Source organism: Sus scrofa, chromosome 7, assembly GCF_054392235.1.
Source record: "Sus scrofa isolate SSC_HxYL_T2T_F1_AM1 chromosome 7, Sscrofa_HxYL_maternal_Yorkshire_Landrace_v2.0, whole genome shotgun sequence".
In the NCBI taxonomy this organism is placed as follows: domain Eukaryota; kingdom Metazoa; phylum Chordata; class Mammalia; order Artiodactyla; family Suidae; genus Sus; species Sus scrofa.
In genome coordinates this window covers 73,669,048-73,689,812 of record NC_139389.1, presented here as the reverse complement: position 1 = coordinate 73,689,812, position 20,765 = coordinate 73,669,048, and the positions used below count along the sequence as shown (strand labels likewise).

Genomic DNA, 20,765 nt, shown 5'->3' with positions numbered 1-20,765 from the left:
GAGCCAGGTGAGCAAGAAAGTTGGACAAGCATTCAAGGCAGTGGGAACAGTGGATGTAAAATCCCTGTGACAGGATGCAGCACGAGGCATTTGAGGAATAGTCGGCGTAGCAAGTTTGAAGGAGCGGGTATAATCATGAAGCTGGGTTAGGAAATACCTTTTTTTCTTTTGTAAAGAACCAATTATTACAATCTTTGGGGTTTTTTTTTTTTTGCTCCTTTCTTTTTATCTTTGTTAGGGCCACACCCGCCACATATGGAGGTTCCCAGGCTAGGGGCTGAACTGGAGCTGTAGCCACTGGTCACAGCCACAGCCCAGATTCAAGCTGAGTCTGTGACCCACACCACAGCTTACGGCAATGCCATATCCCTAACCCAATGAGCAAGACCAGGGATCAAACCTGCGTCCTCAAGCTTAGTCAGATTCATTTCCACGAAGCTACAACAGGAACTCCACAACCTTGGTTTTAATTTCCACATATTTGTGAATTTCCTAAGTTTCTTTCCATTACTGATTTCTAATTCTACTCCATTGTGATCAGAGAACATACTTTGTTTCAATCCACTGATTCAAACTAGAAGAGCAAAGATAATTTTTAATTTATTGTTTCCCTTTAATCTTTCAGGACTTGGCATGGCACATGGCAGCAATAACTAGAAGGACCAAAGTATTACCCCAAGAAGTCACTTAACTGGTCATAGCAGAAACACAGCTTTGTAACGAGAATGATCACACTGGATCATCTGGCTGCACTGATCAGCCTTGCCCTCAGTGTTGTGGGACAACCAGATATTGTGCACACCTGACCTGATGGAGTACAAAGGACACAGCATCACCTATGAAGTATTCTTGCCAAAAATGTTTAGCCTGAATCTAACCACCTTATATATCCAACTACCAGCTTATAAGGAATAGTTGGAGCTCAAGAGGCACAACTGGCTAGCGCATGGTACTTATATAGCAGTACATGCAGAGCAATGCTGAGGAATAGAGGAACAAGGGAAATAACATTCCAAAGAAACCATCAGACAAAGTAAGAAGGTAGGATATTCTCCAGGTCACACTGAGTTTCTTCAACAAGTAATGGCATTAAAAAAAAAAGTGGAGTTCCCTGGTGGATCAAAGGGTTAAGGATCTTGTATTGTCACTGCTGCAGCTCAGGTGGCAGCTGTGGCGTGGGTTTGATTCCTAGCCTGGGAAATTCTGCATGCTGTAAGCATGGCCAAAAAAGAAAAAGAAAGTGTTGGAGAATATTCTAGATTACAGGAGACTTATGAAGAATAAGACCAAAAGCAACATGTAGACTTTGTTGGATCATGGTTTGAACATACGAGCTGTAAATGACATTTGGGGGGAAATTGGGGAAATTTTAACATGGATCAGGTATCAGACTGTATGAAGAAGTCATTAATTTTGTTAGGTGTGATGATGGTCTCTCCCTGATGCACAGCCATGGCTCAGAATCTCAGGTCCTGGCTCTTCAAGACTTGGGCAGCAGACCTGGGTGTCCACAAGACCAAGAGTAGTCATAATCTCCCTGGATTTATCTCAGCAGTGAGAGAGAAATCACTGCTGCAGGACTAGCTCTGGATAAAAAGTGGTGGCTAAGGGTCTGATGTCTGAAGAGCATGGATGGCAGGTCTGGAATTCATAAAAATTCCAGTAAGTCTAATAGCTTCTTGGGAAGCATGTGGATTTCAGTGGAGTGAAAATTGTTCTTGAGTCTCCTAGGATCCAATGTTGTGATTGATTCTTCAAAATAAAACAATAAGTAGGGTCATGTGGTGCCCTACTTTTCACCTGTTCCATATCACTGTCCAGAAAGAAACTAACCTTTCCTGTTGGCACTTCTGGAAAACTTCAGCTTTGGTCTGTTTTCTCTCACAGCTCCTTCCTCATGTCCACACGCAAAATGTGGGGATGTGAAAAAGCCTGCATTAGTTAATAGGATTTTTTTTCTTTTTTTTTTTTTAATGGCCTCACTTGCTGCTCACAGAGGGTTCCCCAGCCAGGGACTGAATCTGAGTCACAGCTGCAGCAACACTGGCTCCTTAACCCACTGCACCGGCTGGGGATTGAACCTGCACCTCTGCAGCGACCCAAGCCACTGTGTTTGGATTCACCACAGTAGGAACCCACTTCACCACAGTAGGAACTCCCAGTAAATAAGATTCCTTATTTTGCTGTAGAATAGGCTTCCTTGTGCATTACATGAGCTGAAGTTCCTGCTACCTTAAAAAATAAGTTATGATAGTTTGAATTATCTGTTTTGTTTTCTGTTAATTTAACTATCCATAGAATTCATCACTCTAATAAAATCAACCACAGATTGGACAGTTGGATTACCAGTTTGGATGCCCACCTACCTAGTTTCACCGACTTTGGTCCAGGAATACCGCAGACAGTAAAGTCTGTAAATCTTTATTTGGATCTTCCTTCTCTCATCTTGATGTAGAGCTTGTAGTCCCCGAGCCTACATAAAGTTTCTAAGTATGGAGAAAAAGAGGAAAGGAGGAAATTTACACTTATTGAGTAGCTATTATCATCTAGGCATTATACTAAGTACTTCATCTATTTTCAGTCATTTAATTGGGTATGAATACAAAGTAGTAGTTGAGGACTGACCCTAAAAAAATGAAATCAGAGGGAGGGTGGAAAGAAGCAGGGCTGTAAAACTAGTAAAATACTAACAATTATTGAATCTAAATGGAGGGTATTCAGGTACTCTGTACTATTCTTTCAACTTTTGAAACTTTTAACAATTAAAAAAAAGAATATCCTTAAATAGTAATTATCATGTGACCTAGCATATGACTGCTAGATATATAACCAAGAGAAATGAAAATCTACATCTGCACTCAAAAAATCTTGTACAAAAATATTCATAGCCCCAAATATTCATGATAGCCAAAAAGCAGAAAAAACCTAAAAGGGGAAACAACCCAAAAGTTGATGAATGAATAAACAAAAGTGGTATATCCATACCACTTTATTTAGCAATAAAAAGGAATGATGTTCTGATTTACACAGCAACATGGATCAATTTTTAGACCATTCTGCTAAGTGAAAGAAGCCAATCATAAAAACCATATATTTTATGATTCTTTTTACATAAAATGTTTAGTATAGGTACATCTATAGAAACACAAAGTAGATCCGTGGCTACCTAGGGCTGGGAGTAGGTGATTGGGGGTAGAGTGCATGTTAATGGGTATGAAATTTCTTTTGGGAAGGGATGAAAATATTTTAAAATTAGATTGTGGTGATGGCTACATAAATAACTGTGAACATACTAAAAACCACTGAAGTTTACACTTTAAGTGGGTAAATTGTATGACATATGGATTATATATCAATAAAGCTGCTTAAAAAGGAAAATAAAGAATGACAAGTCTGAAGTCGAGACTGGGTTTGAATCTTGTCTCTACTGCTTTCTTCAACAGATAACCTTGGGCAACAGTTCTACAGGCTACAGTTTCTAATTTGTAAATAGAGAAGTAGTAGCACCACTATCAGACTTGTTTGGGGGGATGATCTATGAGATAATCTACATGAAGTACCCAAAGTAAATGCTCAATACATATTAGCTATTTTCAATATTACCGATTATCCAACAACTCTAGAGAATGGTACTATTCCTATTTTTCAGATTAGGACTCTGAGGCCCCCAAAAGTTAATATTTTCCTATGGTCATGCATCTAACAGAAAGTAACTATGGGCATTCTGATGACACAAGACTGCAAAAGCCAGGCTTTTCCACCATGCAATTTTGCCTGCCAGAATAGATGTATCTTTTGTGGTATGACGTGCATTTATAGAAAGTGCTTTAAGAATCAATCATGTAACATATGAGAAATCAATATGGTTAAAAAAAAACTTCTAATTTTGACATAGTCTTTTATGCCAAAGTGATATTATTTATTTAATATTCCCCAAACTTCTCTAGCTTCATCATCTGACATAAAGGGGATTGACAATTTGACTTTGTGAAAAACAAGCAGACTTTCCCTCCACTCATGTGGTATTTCTGAATGGCCTTGGGCTATTTTTACAGCCAGGTTAATGGAATTAATAACGTATTATCTAAGCACAGCACCAAATTCTTTCCACCTTGTGTTACAACTCTTGACATATTTCTTCTCTTCCCTCCTCAGCCAAGCTCTTTTAGGGCAGTTAAGGATTTTTAAACATAGAATGTATTTAGTAAATTGTTTTTGAATGAATGAATAAGTGAATGAACAAGTACATGGCAGCCACATCCTTCAGCAGTCACTGGGTCTAATGTGGCAATAGATTTTCCTACAGATTGGGTACTTTATATTAAGGACCAGATGAAGAATAAAATTTACAACTGAGTTAAGGTCCTCCTTACCCCAGAATTGGGCAAAAAGCCATTAATAACTCTTACTGATTAAGCTATAAATTCAAGTACCACTTATTTTTAGAAGGTACTAAAACTTCCCATTTAATTATCACCCTCTCTACTCTACTCCCAAAACCAAATACACATCCCAGCTGGGATTTTCCTACTTCTTCCTTAAACTTGCTAGACAATGTCTAAGGTTAACAACCTATTACAGGATATACTTGAATGGCATAAGTGATCCATACTGTGGAAGGCCTTCCAGCTACCACAGGAAACAAGCCTTCCAACTACCACAGAGTGAGTACTTAAAGACCCATGTCTAGCCTGCTACAGCAATTAGCACTGAGTTTTAAGCCTCCCTAGGGGGAAATTACATACCTGGCACATATGTGTCTGGCACATATTAAGCATTCAGTAAAGGTCTGCTGCCTGAATGACAGAAATTGTCCACTTTTCTTTGGTTCCTATTCATATCGCCCACATTTTAGATTAGAATTCTCATTTTTCCAGGTACAAATTTGAGTTCCTCTGTGTGGGCTATGGGCAATGCTGTAGATGAGAAAAATATGAGGAGATTTGAAAATCACTCCCTTTAGAGAAAGAGGAAAGTAAAGAGTTTTGTGGAAAACCAAAGTCCTTTCTGTTAAATTATTCTCTTGGGTTTGAGCTCTGTGCCAGTCAATTCAGTTCTCTTTATTCTGTGGTCATGATACAGACCCAAATCTGACCAGTATTTTGTTAATAACTGTCCTCCAAGAGGGGAGAGGAGGCAAAGCAAGAGGCATATTCACTCCCAATTTTGAAAAAACAAACAAAACCCCTCAAAGCACAGGTCCTACTAAGTAAGAGTAAGTGATGTCCTCTTTGAAAACAGGGGGTAGTGATTGAAAGCACTCAAAAACTGTGAAAATTATCATCTCCCTGACAATTCCCTGACCACAGGCAAAATAAATATCCAGAGATTAAATGAGGTATTCTACTGTAAAATCTGGAAACACAGGACCACTTAGATCTTCCACAGTTCACATGAATTTTCATTTAATAACCTTTTAATTTAAATGCTTTCTATGTACCAGGGAGCTATTTTAGGTATTAGAGCTCCAAAGTTGGGGCTGAAAAGAATGTGAAGCATGAAGAACATCGGGAGATATTCAGAGGAGAAAGTTGCAAGAAATAACATTGGCAGAAACCTTCTCTCAATCCTACAAGTCAGCCCCATAGAGTAGGGGCTATTCTCTCTCTTCCTTGACAGGTAAGCTTTTTGAAAGAATAGTCTGCACCTAGACTACAATACAGAATTAAGAATAAGCATTTAGAAATTTGAATAGCAATGTGACATGGCCATGACATTCAAGCCTGGCATCAGTGGACCTGTCTTAAGAGAGTCTAGATCAGTTTGGCTGTCATCCAGTTCTTAGGGTACCTAACACATGGTGTAAGTGGCACGCCAGACATGCATGGCAGGACTGCGGTCAGTTAACAGGTTGGAAATTACAGATACTGTTTCACCACATTCATTTGAAAAGCACCGGTCTATACCACACTATCTTCACCTCATCTCTTATTCACTCTTCAGGCCATTTCATTCTGGCATCTGCCCACCTCACTCTGCTGAAAATGCCATAGGAAAGGTCACTCACCTCCTGCCCAAGTTTGCTGGATTCTTTTTGGTCATCATCTATGACATCTCCACAGTACTGACATCCTTTGCTTCTTTAATGTTACGGAAATGTTCTTCTCCTACCTCTCTCTGTCTTCTTTCCAGGGCTTCACTTCTTCTTCTTCGCTACTCCTTAGTCTGTTCCTCATCTCAGGCTACACTCACACGGATTATTGCTGGGCAGTCTTATTGGTGTTCCACGCCTTCCACTATTTCCTGTTGACTTCTAAATCTCTATTTTCGGGGTTATAAACTTAATGGTACACTAACATGCTGAGAATGTTTATAAAGGAAGTTAAGTTTTAAGTTAAAAAGTAAGATAAAGAATCAATATTTTTTTGTTTACAATTGTTTTCAAAATTACACATTTAGCCCCATAAACCATTTCTATTTCAAATGAAATCTTATGTGAAATTCTGATAGATAAAACAAGATAAAAGTAGATTATTTGGTAAGGTGAACCACCCTGTTCATTCATTTACTTCCTAGGGCTTCTTAGTAATTGCTAAACTACACAGTTTCCTAACTAGGGGTCTTAGGACCACCAAGTGACCCATGAAAAGAAATCAAAGGACCCACAAAAAATTACACCTTCATTTTAACTAATCACTACTTGAAACCTACCAGTTCTTTCAGTTATAAGTATAGGCCATAAACCACAGCAGTATCAACAATATCTGTGGGTTTACCACCAAAAGAAATCAGACACAAGTCATGTTATGTAGTTGCAGTATCATTTCCCTTCAACACTACATAGTATGGTAGTTATTCCTGTCCTAGACAGTATTATACAACGTGTTGAAAAAAAACAAAAACCATAAAGGTATCACAACTTTTAATTGCTATATAATAGGCATAGTACTAACTTTAAAATATTATTTTGAGGAGAGATTCATGTGCTTGACCAGACTGCCAAAGGGATTAATGGCACAAGAAAAGTTTAAGGGCCCATGTGGAAACTCTGGGCTCCATGACAATTTACCCACATGGAACACACGGCTGCCAGATTAAGATCTCTACTTTGGCCCTAGTTCTTCTCCAAAATGACTTAATGGAAGAAGTGATTAAAAAAGCCTTTTTTCTGGAGCCCCTGTTGTGGCTCAGCAGTAACAAACTCGACTAGGATCCATGAGGACATGGGTTTGATCTCCGGCCTTGCTCAGTGGGTTAAGGATCCAGCGTTGCTGTGAACTGTGGTGCAGGTTGCCGACACAGCTCATATCCGGTGTTGCTGTGGCTGTGGCTAGGCCAGCAGCTGTAGCTCTGATTCGACCCCTAGCCTAGGAACTTCCACATGCCTCAGGTGCGGCCCTAAAGACAAAAAATAAAAAATAAAAAGGCTTTTCTGATCTTGATGTTAAGGAGATATTCTCTGGGAAGAAAGAGCCTACTGGAACCTCATTTCAAATAATAATTATATATCTGAAGTGAAAATATCTTGATTAAAAAAATTTTTCTCTAAGTGCTGTTTAAAACTTACTTCTAGGAAATTTTTTCTCTTCTGATAGTTCCTTTTCCCTGCATTCCCTCAATGTTTATCCAAATGTTTATCATTGAATACTTTTTAGTTCACAGGTCTATACTGTCTCTGCAGCTGGATTATAAAATTGCCCTTGAGAAGTTTTTTTTTCCTCAGGATGGTCAGAATTGCGTTCTACAAATAGACATTCAATAAATGCTTCCTGATGAGTGTAAAGCTTTTCAGAAAAGTGCATTTATTTATCATAAAACCAATATGGTTGAGTAATTTTATTACATGGTGATGAAAAAGGAGGAATCCCTGATTCTGGATAAGTGCTTGTGAAAAGAATTGACACCATGTTTATAAATAACTTTTATTTAGTAGTAAGGATTAAACATCTTAATAGAAAGTCAGCCCTCAGATGACCTGAAAATACCATTTTCTATCACCAGCAGAGTGGGCCAGGCTTGCTCTAATGAGCATATTATGTGATGAAGAATATTGCTAAATTCCCTCTAAAATCTTTGATCCTGGAATTCAGCCATTGCTTGTATGCAGACAGAAAGATGTTTTACAATAAAAGCTCAAGCACAGAATAATAGAAAATATAACCATGATTTAAAAAGCTGTAGGATATTCCATTTCGAAGATGCTATAGCTGTGGTAGTTTTAAAATTTCTTATCTATTGAAACCACTATTATACAAAAATTACTGCAAATCAATCTTGCAAATCTAAATTCAAATAGCAGACCTATGACATTTTAGCCAATGATTTATTTCATGCTTATAAAATGTTACCTTCATTAAAAATGTATTTAATATTTTTTTCTTTCCATATTTACAAGTTACCTGTTAAGTCTTTCCTGAGCCAATCTAATGCTTAAATGATCTTAAATGTCAACAATACTAAAAATATACCTAACATTTTTCTAAATTAAAGCCTTGTACCCTTTCATTTAATTATGAAATTAATTAAGTCCTGTCAATTCCCCTACATACCTCTCAAACATACATACCCTAGATGAATGTGCTACCGCCTCAATTCGGCCTTCTAACTGCCTCCATACATCTCAACATGAGATTTGAGATGTATTTCACAAATTTCACTCTCCCATACATCCCAACATGATCACAAAATGATCCAGCTTTGTTTCAGAAAGATCACACTACCCCTCTGCTGAAAACCTTGCCCTGGCTCCTCACCATGCACACGTTTCATGTTCATCATGGCCCCGAGTGATCTGGCTCACACCACCTCTGCTGCACTCCTCTCCTCACAGTGCTTCACGCTAGGCTAATCAGCTAAAATGACCTATCATCAGGGCTCTGCACTGCTCTCCTTTCTCCAGGACCGTCCTTTCATACTGAGTTCTGGTGAACTTCGTCATCCTTCACTCAGCTCAAATATGACTTGTATAAGGTGTTCTTGAAGTCCATCCAATCCCAAAGTTAACCACTCCTTCTTTTATTTTATTTATTTATTTATTTATTTATCTTTTTGCCTTTTCTAGGGCCCCTCCTGTGTCATATGGAGGTTCCCAGGCTAGGGGTTGAATCGGAGCTGTAGGCGCCAGCACCACAGCTACTTGGGATCCCAGCCACATCTGCGATCTACACCACAGCTCACGGCAATGCCGGATGCTTAACCCACTGAGAGCAAGGCCAGGGATCAAACCTGCAACCTCATGGTTCCTAGTCGGATTCGTTAACCACTGAGCCATGATGGGAACTCCCCACTCCTTCTTTTAAATCTTACATTGTACTTATCACACTGTATTATGATTGTTTATACATCTGACTTTTCTCTATCACTGTAAGCTTTTGGAGATTATGAAAGGTGTTTCATGTTTGTTAAACCAAATTGAACTTGATGGAATGATCTGAGTAACTGGGAAAAAGAGATGGGATGTTTCCAGAGTGATTCATAGTGGCTGGGATGATCATGTTTCTCCACAGCAAACATAAATCTTATGTTTCTTTAATCCCAGGATTACCAGACCCTCTTGGAACAGCATACAAAACACAAACTCTTAAATACAGATTGAGAATTTCTGGCTTAGTGGAAAATATATACATTATGCTTTATTTGGAATTTTTTGGCAGGGTACAAAGTAGATTAAAGGATGGTTTACTTTGTGTACTAGGAACTAGCTTCTACTGAAATTTATCATACACATACCAGGAGAAAAGGATAATCTTAACATACTAGAAACTACTTCGTAAAACAACTTATCAAATCCCAATTAAACAAAAGTAGGTGACATGAGAAACAAAGGGAAATTTTGTGGCTTCAAATATTTACAGCGGATGGCCCTAAGTCATACTGCAAGCATTCAGTAAGTACCACAAGTAATTTTCAAGATCTAAATCTGCCCCTCTGTGTCTAGAATTACAACAAAGTTCTTTCTGGGATGAAAAATACTACAGAATGTACACAAATAATATTTAAGAATAAAATCTCCCCTCTTACAGCAGATACTAATAATCTAAAAGTAGTTTTAACTACAGCTATCTCCCTATTAGTCATAATAATTTACAAGAAATCTGCCTTAAGTATTTAAAATTAGCTCATAATTGAACTTTCTTATTTGTTCTTTTCTGTATTTTGCAAAGGTTCCACACTGGACACATTATTTTTGAAATAAAAATACAATTATTTTAAAGTGTTACCCAGAAGACTACTGAACATATTAGCTTAGCCCAATTTTTATGGTTTCCCTGAGAATGTCATTAGATTGTCTTTGTTTGACCTAAGGCTCAATTTTAAGAATTTATTTACTTTACGTATTGCCCAGAGAAAATCCAAGTAAAATAAAATATCTAGTGCAGAGAAGGAAACTTTTTGTTCCAGCGGCAATGACACTTCAACTAATCCCAAAACTTTTTTCTACAGCCAGGACACAAGTTATCTAATTTGGTCACTTGGTATTTTTCTTTTTTTTCCCCCCCTTTTCTAGCTGCAATCACAGCATATTTAAGTACTTGGGCCAAGGATCAAATCCAGGCCACAGCTTGCAGCAACAATGGATCCTTAACCCACTGCCCTGGGCGGGGGGGATGGAACCACCACAGAGACAATGCTGGATCCTTAACCTGTTGCGCCCAGTGGGAACTCCAGTCACTTGCTATTTCTTAAAAACTGCTATACTATTACCATAAAGCATTTTTCTTTAGCAGGTAGGTAAAAATAAAATTAAAATGAGGGAGGTACTTGGAGTTCCCATTGTGGCACAGTGGTTAACAAATCTGACTAGGAACCATGAGGTTGCGGGTTCGATCCTTGGTCTTGCTCAGTGGGTTGAGGATCCAGCGTTGCCCTGAGCTGTGGTGTAGTTTGCAGACGCGGCTCGGATCCCACGTTGCTGTGGCTCTGGTGTAGGCCAGTGGCTATGGCTCCAATTAGACCCCTAGCCTGGGAACCTCCATATGCCGTGGGAAGCGGCCCTAGAAAAGGCAAAAAGACAAAAAAAAAAAAAAAAAAAAAAAAAAAAAAAGAGGGAGGTAATGCTCAATCGACTTCGTAACAAATATAACTCTTGGAGTTCCTGTTGAGGCTCAGTGCAAACAAGTCTGAGTAGTATCCGTGAGGACACAAGTTCATTCCCTGGCCTCACTGGGTTAAGGATCCAGTGTTGCCATGAGCTGTGGTGTAGGTCACGGGTGCAGCTTGGATTTGGTGTGGCTGTGACGTAAGCCAGCAGCTGCAGCTCCAATTCAGCCCTAGCCTGGGAACCTCCATATGGAGCGGGTGGGGCCCTAAAAAGACAAAAGAAGACTATACACACACACACATACATATATTTAAAACTCTTAATGCAGCAATTATTCAAGGTGTACATATTACTCAATATGTAATAGTATTAAAAATTATAAAACAATTTTATTTCTCTTTAAAAAATCAGCTAAACCTTAAAAAAAAACCAGATACATTCTAAAATAAAAATATATTTCAAATTAGGAAAATAGATAATACCAATCTTGTTAGCTCCTCATCCCTTTTCTTCCTCAAGTAAGACTTTTTGAAATGGAAATTATATAAAATTTCTATACAGTCCTTCATAACACAGTTATCAATAAGCAGTAATGAGTAAAGGGAACATCACTTCTTTTCTCGCTGTTCTTGACCCATGGCTATTTTACACACAGAAGGTTTAAATATTAATCTTCACATAAAATTATTTTTCTACTCATTTCATAAAGTCTACATCTCTTTCATATCTTATTTCTTGTGCAGTATAACAAGAGTTTTATGATTTCTAGAACAAAATATTCTGCTGCCATTTTACATTTTTATAAAACTGTGTCCAATTATGCCAATTTGGGAACTGCCTTCCTTTTTAATCTGATAATTTAGTTTGCAGCTAATAAAAAAAAAGGCCCCATCAGCTAACAGGAACACACAGAAGGCTTTGGGCCACATGCCCAGGAATTTTGTGATTCACTCAGTAACTATCATCTTCCCAAAGGAAATATTTGAAATTCCACTATTAAGAATACATAACACAAGAAAAAAAGTGCTACTAGAAAATAGTATACCATTAACATAAGTGCTTTTTCATTTGTGAGAAAATTATACATTTGAGAAAAATCTGCTTCAGATTTTTGTTATGCCAAACTACCAAAATGTTGTATATGCATAATCAAATTAGCTGACAGAAGTCAGGAGTAAATGAAAAGTAATTACATATCTAGATGAAGAGTAATCATAGTTACTACCAAATGAACATGCCCAGGGTACATGTAAGAAAAAAACTAATAAATTTTTTAAAAATCAACTTACATTTCGTATTTTTAAAGTCACATCAAATGCTTGTTCTCAGATCCTATTACTGTTCCCATAATCTAAAAAAGTTGGATCAAGAATAAACCTTCTCTTAATAGGGAACAAATTCTTCCGAGTACCTTTAATGACACAAGTACAATCAAAAGCAAATACAACCTCTTTAAATATTAATGATATTTTAGACACCTCATTGGAACACAATAATGTCTCCTTTACCTATAGCTCAGCTATCTTACAAACCTTACTTATAAAAAAGATAAAACCAAAACTCAGACATACACCAAAGGTCTTTGAACAGCCAAAAGGAATGTTACAAGGCTCTTGTGCTCAGGCATTCTGCTCTCAAGCCCGCGTCCTTCTACACAATTCTAACATACTTGGCTTTGCAAGTCCACATGAAATGAAGAGACAATAAGAAGCTGCTACAGGCAAAGCATACTGTAACAGTAAAATGCAATTATCTCAGAGTTTGTAAGTACAAAAAGCAAAAGGAAATTCAAAAAAAAGAGGGCTTAAAAAGCCAAAATTGACCCTTCTGAGGTAATTACTTAAGAGCAATCCTGTACTTCAGGAGACTCTCAAGTCAGCATGCTAGCACAGTATATAACTGAAATGAATGTTGACCTTGAGTCTTCAGTACAGTTCTATGTATCACATGTTGACATCAGTCTACTTCTTGATACAAAGAACCACATCTGGTTTGCCTGGGATTGTATCAGCTTAAGCCTGTTGTCCAGGCATAATTATTAGCCCTCCCTTTCACTCTCGAAACGAATGGTTTGGACTATACATTTTAAGGTCATCCTACCAAATGCCTACTATGTGCCAGGAACTATTCCAAGAGCTTTCATTTATCCTTATGGTCCTGTGAGATGGGGAATAATTATTATTCCCTTTTCTTAGAGTTCTGAGAGGTTATTTTCCTAAGATTGTTCAATCGGGAAGTATTAAAGGCCTATATGTGAACCCAGAGAGTCTGATACCAAAGTCCTAGTATTTATTTAGTTAGTTATTTTTTGTCTTTCTCCCTTTTTAGGGCCACACCCACAGCATATGGAGGTTCCCAGGCTAGGGGTCCAACTGGAGTTGTAGCTGCCGGCCTACACCACAGCCACAGTCACTCAGGATCCGAGCAACATCGATGACCTGCACCATAGCTAACGGCAATGCCAGATCCTTAACCCACTGAGTGAGGCCAGGGATTGAACCTGTGTCCTCATGGATGCCAGTCAGTTTTATTAACATTGAGCCATGATGGGAACTCCCAAAGTCCTAGTATTAAAGCACTATTAATACACTGTAGTATTTCTCCTTAGAAAGACGGGTAGAGGAACAGGGAGAGGGAGATACCCAAGTTTTTGGAAAAGGATCGAGAGGTATCAGCTTTCTGGAAAATGTATCTACACAATCCTTATGGTTTTCACAGTAATGTAAACTTACAATAATGGAACATCTTTACTGAAGTGTAAAAATATTTCAGATTTTTATGAGCATGGGCTTTCTTAGAAAATAAAAATTCCAGGAGTTCCCATGGTGGCGCAGCAGAAATGAATCAGACTAGGAACCATAAGGTTGTGGGTTCAATCCCTGGCCTTGCTCAGTGGGTTAAAGGATCCAGCGTTGCCGTGAGCTGTGGTATAGGTTGCAGACACGGCTCAGATCTGGCATTGCTGTGGCTCAGCTCCGATTAGACCCCTAGCTTGGGAACCTCCATATGCCGCAGGTGCAGCCCTAAAAAGACAAAAAGACAAAAAAAGAAAAGATTCTTGAGATGCTACTTTTAAAACATGCTAAATAACGAGTTATGTTCTGATCAAAAAACCAGATTATTTCATCTTTTAAAAAAGAAAATTAGTAACTCACTGTATGTTACAATATAAACGCAGAGCTTAAAATGTACTGGACTGGAATCCATTTTGCTACTCAAGGGCTGGCACGTCCCTTAAACCTCTCCAAACTTCATTTTCTTCATGTTCAGCAGAGAAATATGGTTTAGCTTGTTAAGAGGACCTAAGGAGAGCAAAAGGATTTCAAGTGCCTTGAGAACTATGAAGGAAGACCTAAATTTAGGGTGTTAATTAGTTAATTAATTCATAAACAGTAATGGATTTTCAACAACCTGGATGATAAATTATGCCAAGTATTTCAAATGATATTTTTTTATTTCCTCTTTTATTTTTCGCTTCAAAATTCTGGGGGAAAAAATCTAGTCTGATGGGTCGCTTGTAAAAAAGAAAATTACACCAAAAAGATTAAGAGCAGTCAGGGTCTACACTTCATACTTCATTCTGAAAACCAGATGCTACTCATTAGCTAATTAGCCTCTTTTTTTGGTTGTTTTTTTTTTATTATAGTTGATTTACAATGTTGTACCAATTTCTGCTATACAGCTTATCAGCAAATTAGTTCTTAAACCAGTGAAATTAAGCAAAATAGTAATAATAAAATAAAGAGGTTCAAAGACTTATAATAAATCTTATTTTTAACATAGTTATTTACCTAACTACAGTTACTTAGAGTGAAGTTGAAATGATTACATTTACGTAGCATTTTCCTGTTTTCCAAAAGCATTTCCATATTTGATCCTCAGCAACCAGGTATGGTAGAAAGATACCATGTTTTGCATATAATGAAGAAACTGAGGCTGAGAAAGATTAATTTGCACAACTGCTTTCTGAGAGGAAACTCAAATGGAAGGATGACTCCTATTCTACAGGGAAAGAAAGTAACTGTTTGGATGCTCTAGAGCAAAAGAAAAGCCTCAGACTTCTTTATTGGCTGAAATGAGACAGAGCCTGCCACACATCTCTAGCAGTATTAATATTCATAGAAAAATAAATATTCATGTTTGTTTGGGATCTCAAACTATTACTAAGATTGCAAGTAAAAACAGGACCTATCAAGAACAGAACCAGATTATTTTTTCATAATCTAATGAAATGTGTCCCAAGTCTTCTATGATTTGCCATTGCTGAGATTACTCCTTTACAAGGAAATACTTAAAATAATTTTCCTCCAAAGCTCATTTACTAGATTCCATAAATTAGCTGTTACAAAGAATCTACATCAGAATTCAAACCTAATAAGAGGCTTTTCTTCCAACCTACTCAAAAGGCATATTAAAAACACACAATGTTGGCCACATTATTTTAGATAATGATGGAAAACAACAGCTGATAGGCAGTTTGGGACAAATGCCAACTGCTCCCATTTGTCTGAAAATGTCAAAATTAATTGCTACAACACTCAGTTTTCAGAGAATATTGTTATCTCTAAATGAGAAAGTAATTTAACTAAAATCCTAAAAAACAGACAAAAGATAATGGTGCCTCTCTGATCTGCCCTATTAGTTTAAAATTTTAGTGTTCCAAAGTATAAGTAAACACATCTCAACAGCTTTATATATTTTCATATATTTTATTTTTTTAAACACTTATAATTTTGCAAGCTAGCAGTAAAATATTGTCCTCAGTATTTTACTAATTAGCACCGTATACCTTTTAAAGCTAACTGGAACATTGTTTCACTGTAAATGATTGTAAAGTAAAATGATCATTTCAAATGCCAAATTAGTTTCAAGTAACATGAACCATTAATTATCATTATTTTTGGCTTTATGCACGAAGATGTTTTTCAAAGAGAAATTTAATATTACTATCAATTCTGTCAATCTAACAAATCAGAGTACCACAGTTTAAAGCCATATTTAATCTCTGAGGTTATTATATAATTAAAGAGGCATTTACGAAAGTTGAGAAATCAGCTATAAAAACAAAATAAACCATATAACTTATTTAGAGTCCCTTATTTTTTCAAAGAATGAAGAAAATAATGAAAAATGTCATGGTACAAATATCAGTTACTCATATGGTTTAGTGTACTCTCATGCTTTACTTATGAGTTTGGCCTTACCAAAAAGCCATCAAAATGTCCAGGGTAATTCACAGGGACAGCTGGAAGCCTGAAATAAAATTGCTCAGTGCAAAAGATTCCAAGCCATTCATATAATTTTAAACAGAAACCTAGACTTTAACTTCTATTTTTGTTTTCATCTGAAAAAACCTTTTGAAATATGGAATAATATTTCATTAACCTCAAATTACTTCCACACACTGAAAAAAGGGGGATTTTTTTCATTTCCTGTTTTCTAATAAGAGCATTCTTCAGAGCTATGGGGTTAAGTTCTAAGTTAAAATCCACTGCTTACTAGCATGCCTGTTTTGCATACCAGTAGAATCAAGTCCAGTTTTGCCATTTGTGGATAACTATGACAAGATACAAAAGCATGTGTTTGCCATAAATAGCTCTGGCTAACAGCAAACTGCTCACAGTGAGCAGATCAAATTCTCTATAAGGAGAGCTGTCTGGATCACAGCCAAACCCCACTACTAATGTTTAAGACAGCTATATCATTTTTCCCCCAATTTATGAAATATATTAAGAAATAGTAGCTGAAATGAAAATTCCTAAACATGAGAAGTATTGTTAACCTTTTGAAGGACAACATTTTACAAATTATTTTATGACTAAATACGCAGTAAGAGCTCCCTGCTTCTTCTACTACTCAACTTAGAAATGTAAACGTGAATTAAAAAATAACTACCCTAACTTATCCAGAGAACAAATCAGATATTAAAGAGTATTTATGTCAAAGTGCAAAAAAATAATTCCTGATCATATTAACACATAAGGAAATAAATAACTAAAGCTTGTAAAAGTACCCTTCTATAATAATAATAATTTATATTAATTGGATTTAGGATAGAATATTTTTTTAAACCAAATATGCCCAACAAACTGGAAAATATCATGCATGAATATTGTACAAAAAAATTCTTAAATGACCAGTGCAGAGATTAATAATAGCTGTTTATCCTAGGAGTTGCTTCACATGGTATTTTGCAAAATGTCCAAGGAAAACAAGGCAACATTCTGTAATATGCCACAATTTTTATTGCAACGTGGCCATTTTTGTGAGGGTGGGGAGTTGATCTCAAAAACAATGTTCCATTTAAGGCTCTTTTATACAGAAATTGCCATCATGACTGATATTCAAAATATCTTTAGTGTTGCAAGACTTACATACTTACATGGTAAACATAAAACTCCTACACTTATTCAGTAGTGTATACTCAATGGAAAACAAAAAGGCATTAATAATTGCTATTTCTTTTAGGAAGATTCGCAGGTAACAGGAATGAACACTGAGGTACTAGGATAAGCTGATGACACAGTTAGCACAACTTAATTGGCATTCCTTTTGAGGTGGGAGATTAAACTCATTACAAAAAAAGTGCTTTCAATGCATAGTGTTATATCCGTGCTGCCAAGTCACAAAAAATAGGCTTGCCAAGGCAGGTGAGGTGTATGAATGCTCGAGCCTCACAGAACTGCGATCAAGTGCAACTATAAATAATACTGAATAAAGTTTACCATCTTACCAGTGGATAATGCTTTCAAGGCATTCAATTAGCTTAACCCTTTGCAGTATTCTAAACTATTCACATTGACAATCACATTCATTGTAGTGCTTGCTGCAAGGGAGGCATGTAATCAGTTGTTTTGGCTAAAATATGAGGGGAAGGCATTCCTTGGGTTCTACATAAAAGTAACAGTATTAAACAGTCTAATGGCAATCACTGATAGGCTGCTTACATGAATGGTATTTCCTTCATTCACTGTGTTGGAAGGACCCAGTGGGAAAAAGAAGAAAGAAAAAAAAAAAACAAAAAACACCTAATACTATTCCAATCGACTGAGCTGGAGAAATGGAAGCTCCTTAAGATCCGGATGGCACTTGACTGTCATTTTATAAGGGTTTTCCTTCAAGTGAAACGACTACGTTGCCTCCCAATTTCTCTCCAAGTGTTGAACGGTCCTTTATATCGTCCAAGCCATTTACTTGCCACTCATGTTTAATACCTAAAAAGAAAACACATTACCCCATTACTTTATCATTACTAAGAAAGAGCAGTTCCTCTGTACAAAATATTCAATGTCTGTACCTGTAAATTTCTTTTTAATGGCATCTTTAGAGCTAGCATAAATCATCTTGCTTTTTAAAGGTGCACTTTCAGGAGCCCTATAGGGAAGAAAGAAAAAAACTGTTGACTCCCACTTAAGAGAAAAACAAAGGCAAAACTGACTCTGTTAATAACAATCCTTGCATTTTAAAAGTACTTTTTTCTTTTGTTTTTACACACCAGAATATAAATACTAGGTCTTCTTTCTTAGACTCTTTTGTTTCGTATGTGGCATCGTACAAAGCATATCGGCAATCATTCAGAGGTAGCAACTTCACAAAAGATGTGTAGGGGTCCTCTACAGTATCACCAATGTCACCCACCAAGATCTGCTTTGCTTCCTCTACAATTATTTGTCTTTTGTCATCACTTAAACAGAAGAGAACTGCTTTCTTTCTTTTTTTGATCTCTTCTTGTGTAGAAGATTTCCTTACTTTCATGTCATTAAAAACTTTGATGACTTCATCATTCACTGTAACTCCAGAAGCCTGAAAATAAAGAAAGAAAAGCAATTCAGTGCACACATTTTGGTTTTAACCGAAATTACTGTTTGCCCAGGGAGGATTCACTTTAGTCTGGACATCGAAAATTGCATCATACCATGCAAGTAGTCCAATCAAATTTGCCACATTTTAAGTACCAGTCCTTGATGCACCTAAGGATTCTAACTCATCCTGCCCCATTCATCCTTCTTTTAAAAAGGGGTTTGGAGGTGAAGTAACTGGAAGGTAGAGGGAAAGGGACAAATACAGGCTGTCCCATCCCTGAAATGTTTCCTATTTCACTGGGTGATGTCAGAGCTTCAGGAACAGCAGCAAAAATACCTTCTGTATTGTGTCAACCCAGCAGGCCTTAAAAAAACACTTTTGGATTTCAGTTAATGCTTCTACTATTTTTTTCTTTAAAGTCATCCTAGCCAGTGCCGTTTCCTCATATGGAAAGAGAATCGAGTGTGAACTCCAAGCCGCCCACGGCTACAACATAATTGCCTCACAGCTCAAAGGCAGACACTTCACAACTAACGGATCGGATCGCGTGTAAAAAGCTTTTTACAGCGAGAAAGCATTTTTAAGAGTTTTCCCACCTCCTTAATCTCCCCCTAAGGGTTTTATGACAGGCCATCAAGACCCTCACCGAAAGCCTCCAGAAAGGGCTTTACAGCACGTACCAATTTGAGAGCTCGCGTGCGGGGTAAAATTAGGTAGCGGAAGGCAAAGGCGGCGAGAGGAGGCGGGGAGGGTGGGGAGGAAGCTCAGTGGACCCTCCGGCGCCCCCGGCCGCCGCCCCCCGGCCCAGGCTCCAGCCCCCGCCCCGCGCCCCCCGCCCCGCGCCCGGGCTCTCCCTGCCCCCAGGAATCCGGAGAGCGGCCGGGCAGGGCCTGACGGCGGGAGGGCAGGCCGGCTGGAAGAGAGCAGCGGGGCCGCAGCGCCCACCTTGGAGGCCAAAATCAGGTTAAAATGGCGGCCTCAGGCCCGAGGCCCGGCGGGGCCGCGCGGGGGTTTATGCTCGCCGTGCCCCGGCCCCCTTGGCCGCCGGGGTCCCCGGCCGGCGCTCCCGCCTTACCATAGTGCCCGCGGCTGAGACTGCGGCGGCGGCGGCGGCGGCGGCTCGGCTCCGGCTGTGTGGCGATGCGAGCAGAAGGAGGGGCGGGAGGCGGCGAGTGCGGGGCACGCCGGGAGTGCGGCCCGAGAGGCGGCGGCGACGGCTCGGGGGGCTGCGGCGCAGGCGGGGCGGTCACGTGGGCGCGCCCCTGGCCGGCCCTTCGGCCCCGCCCGCGTCCTCGACCTGACCCCGCTCGCGCCCTGCAGGCCCGGCTGCCGCGGTCGGGGCCCCGGGACCTGGCGAGGAGGCCTCTACCCCGGGGCACCAGTGGTCCGGTCCTCCAGCTCCCTGAGGGGTGTTTCTACACTGCTTCCCCGAGAGCGAGGGCGCGGGCGCGTCTGTGGGGAACCGCTCTCCGAGGTGGTCTCGCCTTCGCCTGCGGTTTCCACCGAAAGGAGCTGGATTCCTACGTTGTGGGTCTTTTTTAGAAAACCCCTTAAGAGATGGTGTGAATTGTTTAGATCTCCTTCCTCCAATTCAATGAGAATAAACACTATGGGGGGGTCCCCCCCGCAATTGATGGAATTAATGAGCAAAAACAAAATGACAAATAGAGACGGAGAAATCACTTTCCAAAAGTCTGCGTTTCAAATAATAATAGGGGGAAAATTGGGTAGTAACATTCCTTGGTAAAATTCTTTTATATATTAGACTTCGTAGGAAATGGATTGCACTCTGCTAGTAGTCGTTTCTTCCTGAGGCCCCAGCTACGACAGCTGGCGTCAATAAGTGGACCCAAGAGTAGAGATTCCTCCGTCTTGGCAACTGCAATCTCTTCTAGCAAAGCCCGTATAACGGAGCCAAGGCTCTTCTCTAAACCTTTTTGATACTTAAAATTATACATCGCATTTATCATAGAAAAAAATT

General features: G+C 38.8%; 1 protein-coding gene and 1 long non-coding RNA gene across 5 annotated transcripts in view; both read right to left on the bottom strand.

Annotated features, from left to right (window-relative positions):
- Nucleotides 1–14,283, bottom strand: part of LOC110261575 (uncharacterized) — a 46,167-nt gene extending 31,884 nt beyond the window's left edge. The window contains exons 1-5 of one of the 3 annotated variants that reach the window (XR_014810701.1): nt 14,137–14,283; nt 11,246–12,332; nt 6,008–9,033; nt 4,746–4,916; nt 2,367–2,486 (exon numbers count right to left, since the gene is read on the bottom strand). This is a non-coding gene — a long non-coding RNA (uncharacterized LOC110261575). Of the gene's footprint in view, nt 1–2,366; nt 2,487–4,745; nt 4,917–6,007; nt 9,034–11,245; nt 12,333–14,136 lie in introns of those variants that run through there. The other 2 variants (XR_014810702.1, XR_014810703.1) reach the window with 2 other exon arrangements.
- Nucleotides 14,284–15,670: 1,387 nt separating this feature from the next.
- On the bottom strand, nt 15,671–19,920 carry CFL2 (cofilin 2). Of its 2 annotated transcripts, none has more exons than XM_005656299.4 (4): nt 19,860–19,920; nt 18,477–18,784; nt 18,279–18,355; nt 15,671–18,195 (listed from the first exon to the last, which is right to left on the bottom strand). In XM_005656299.4, exons 1-4 carry the CDS (start codon nt 19,860–19,862, stop codon nt 18,083–18,085), a joined length of 501 nt encoding a protein of 166 aa, XP_005656356.1. In that variant the 5' UTR covers nt 19,863–19,920; the 3' UTR covers nt 15,671–18,082.
- Nucleotides 19,921–20,765: the final 845 nt, after the last annotated feature.

Coding starts and splice junctions, on each gene's coding strand:
- CFL2 (XM_005656299.4), bottom strand. Junction 18,356..18,476: donor GACCTAGTATTTATATTCTG/GTGTGTAAAAAC, acceptor TCTTCCCTATAG/GGCTCCTGAAAGTGCACCTT. Junction 18,196..18,278: donor CATTAAAAAGAAATTTACAG/GTACAGACATTG, acceptor TTTTCTTTTTAG/GTATTAAACATGAGTGGCAA.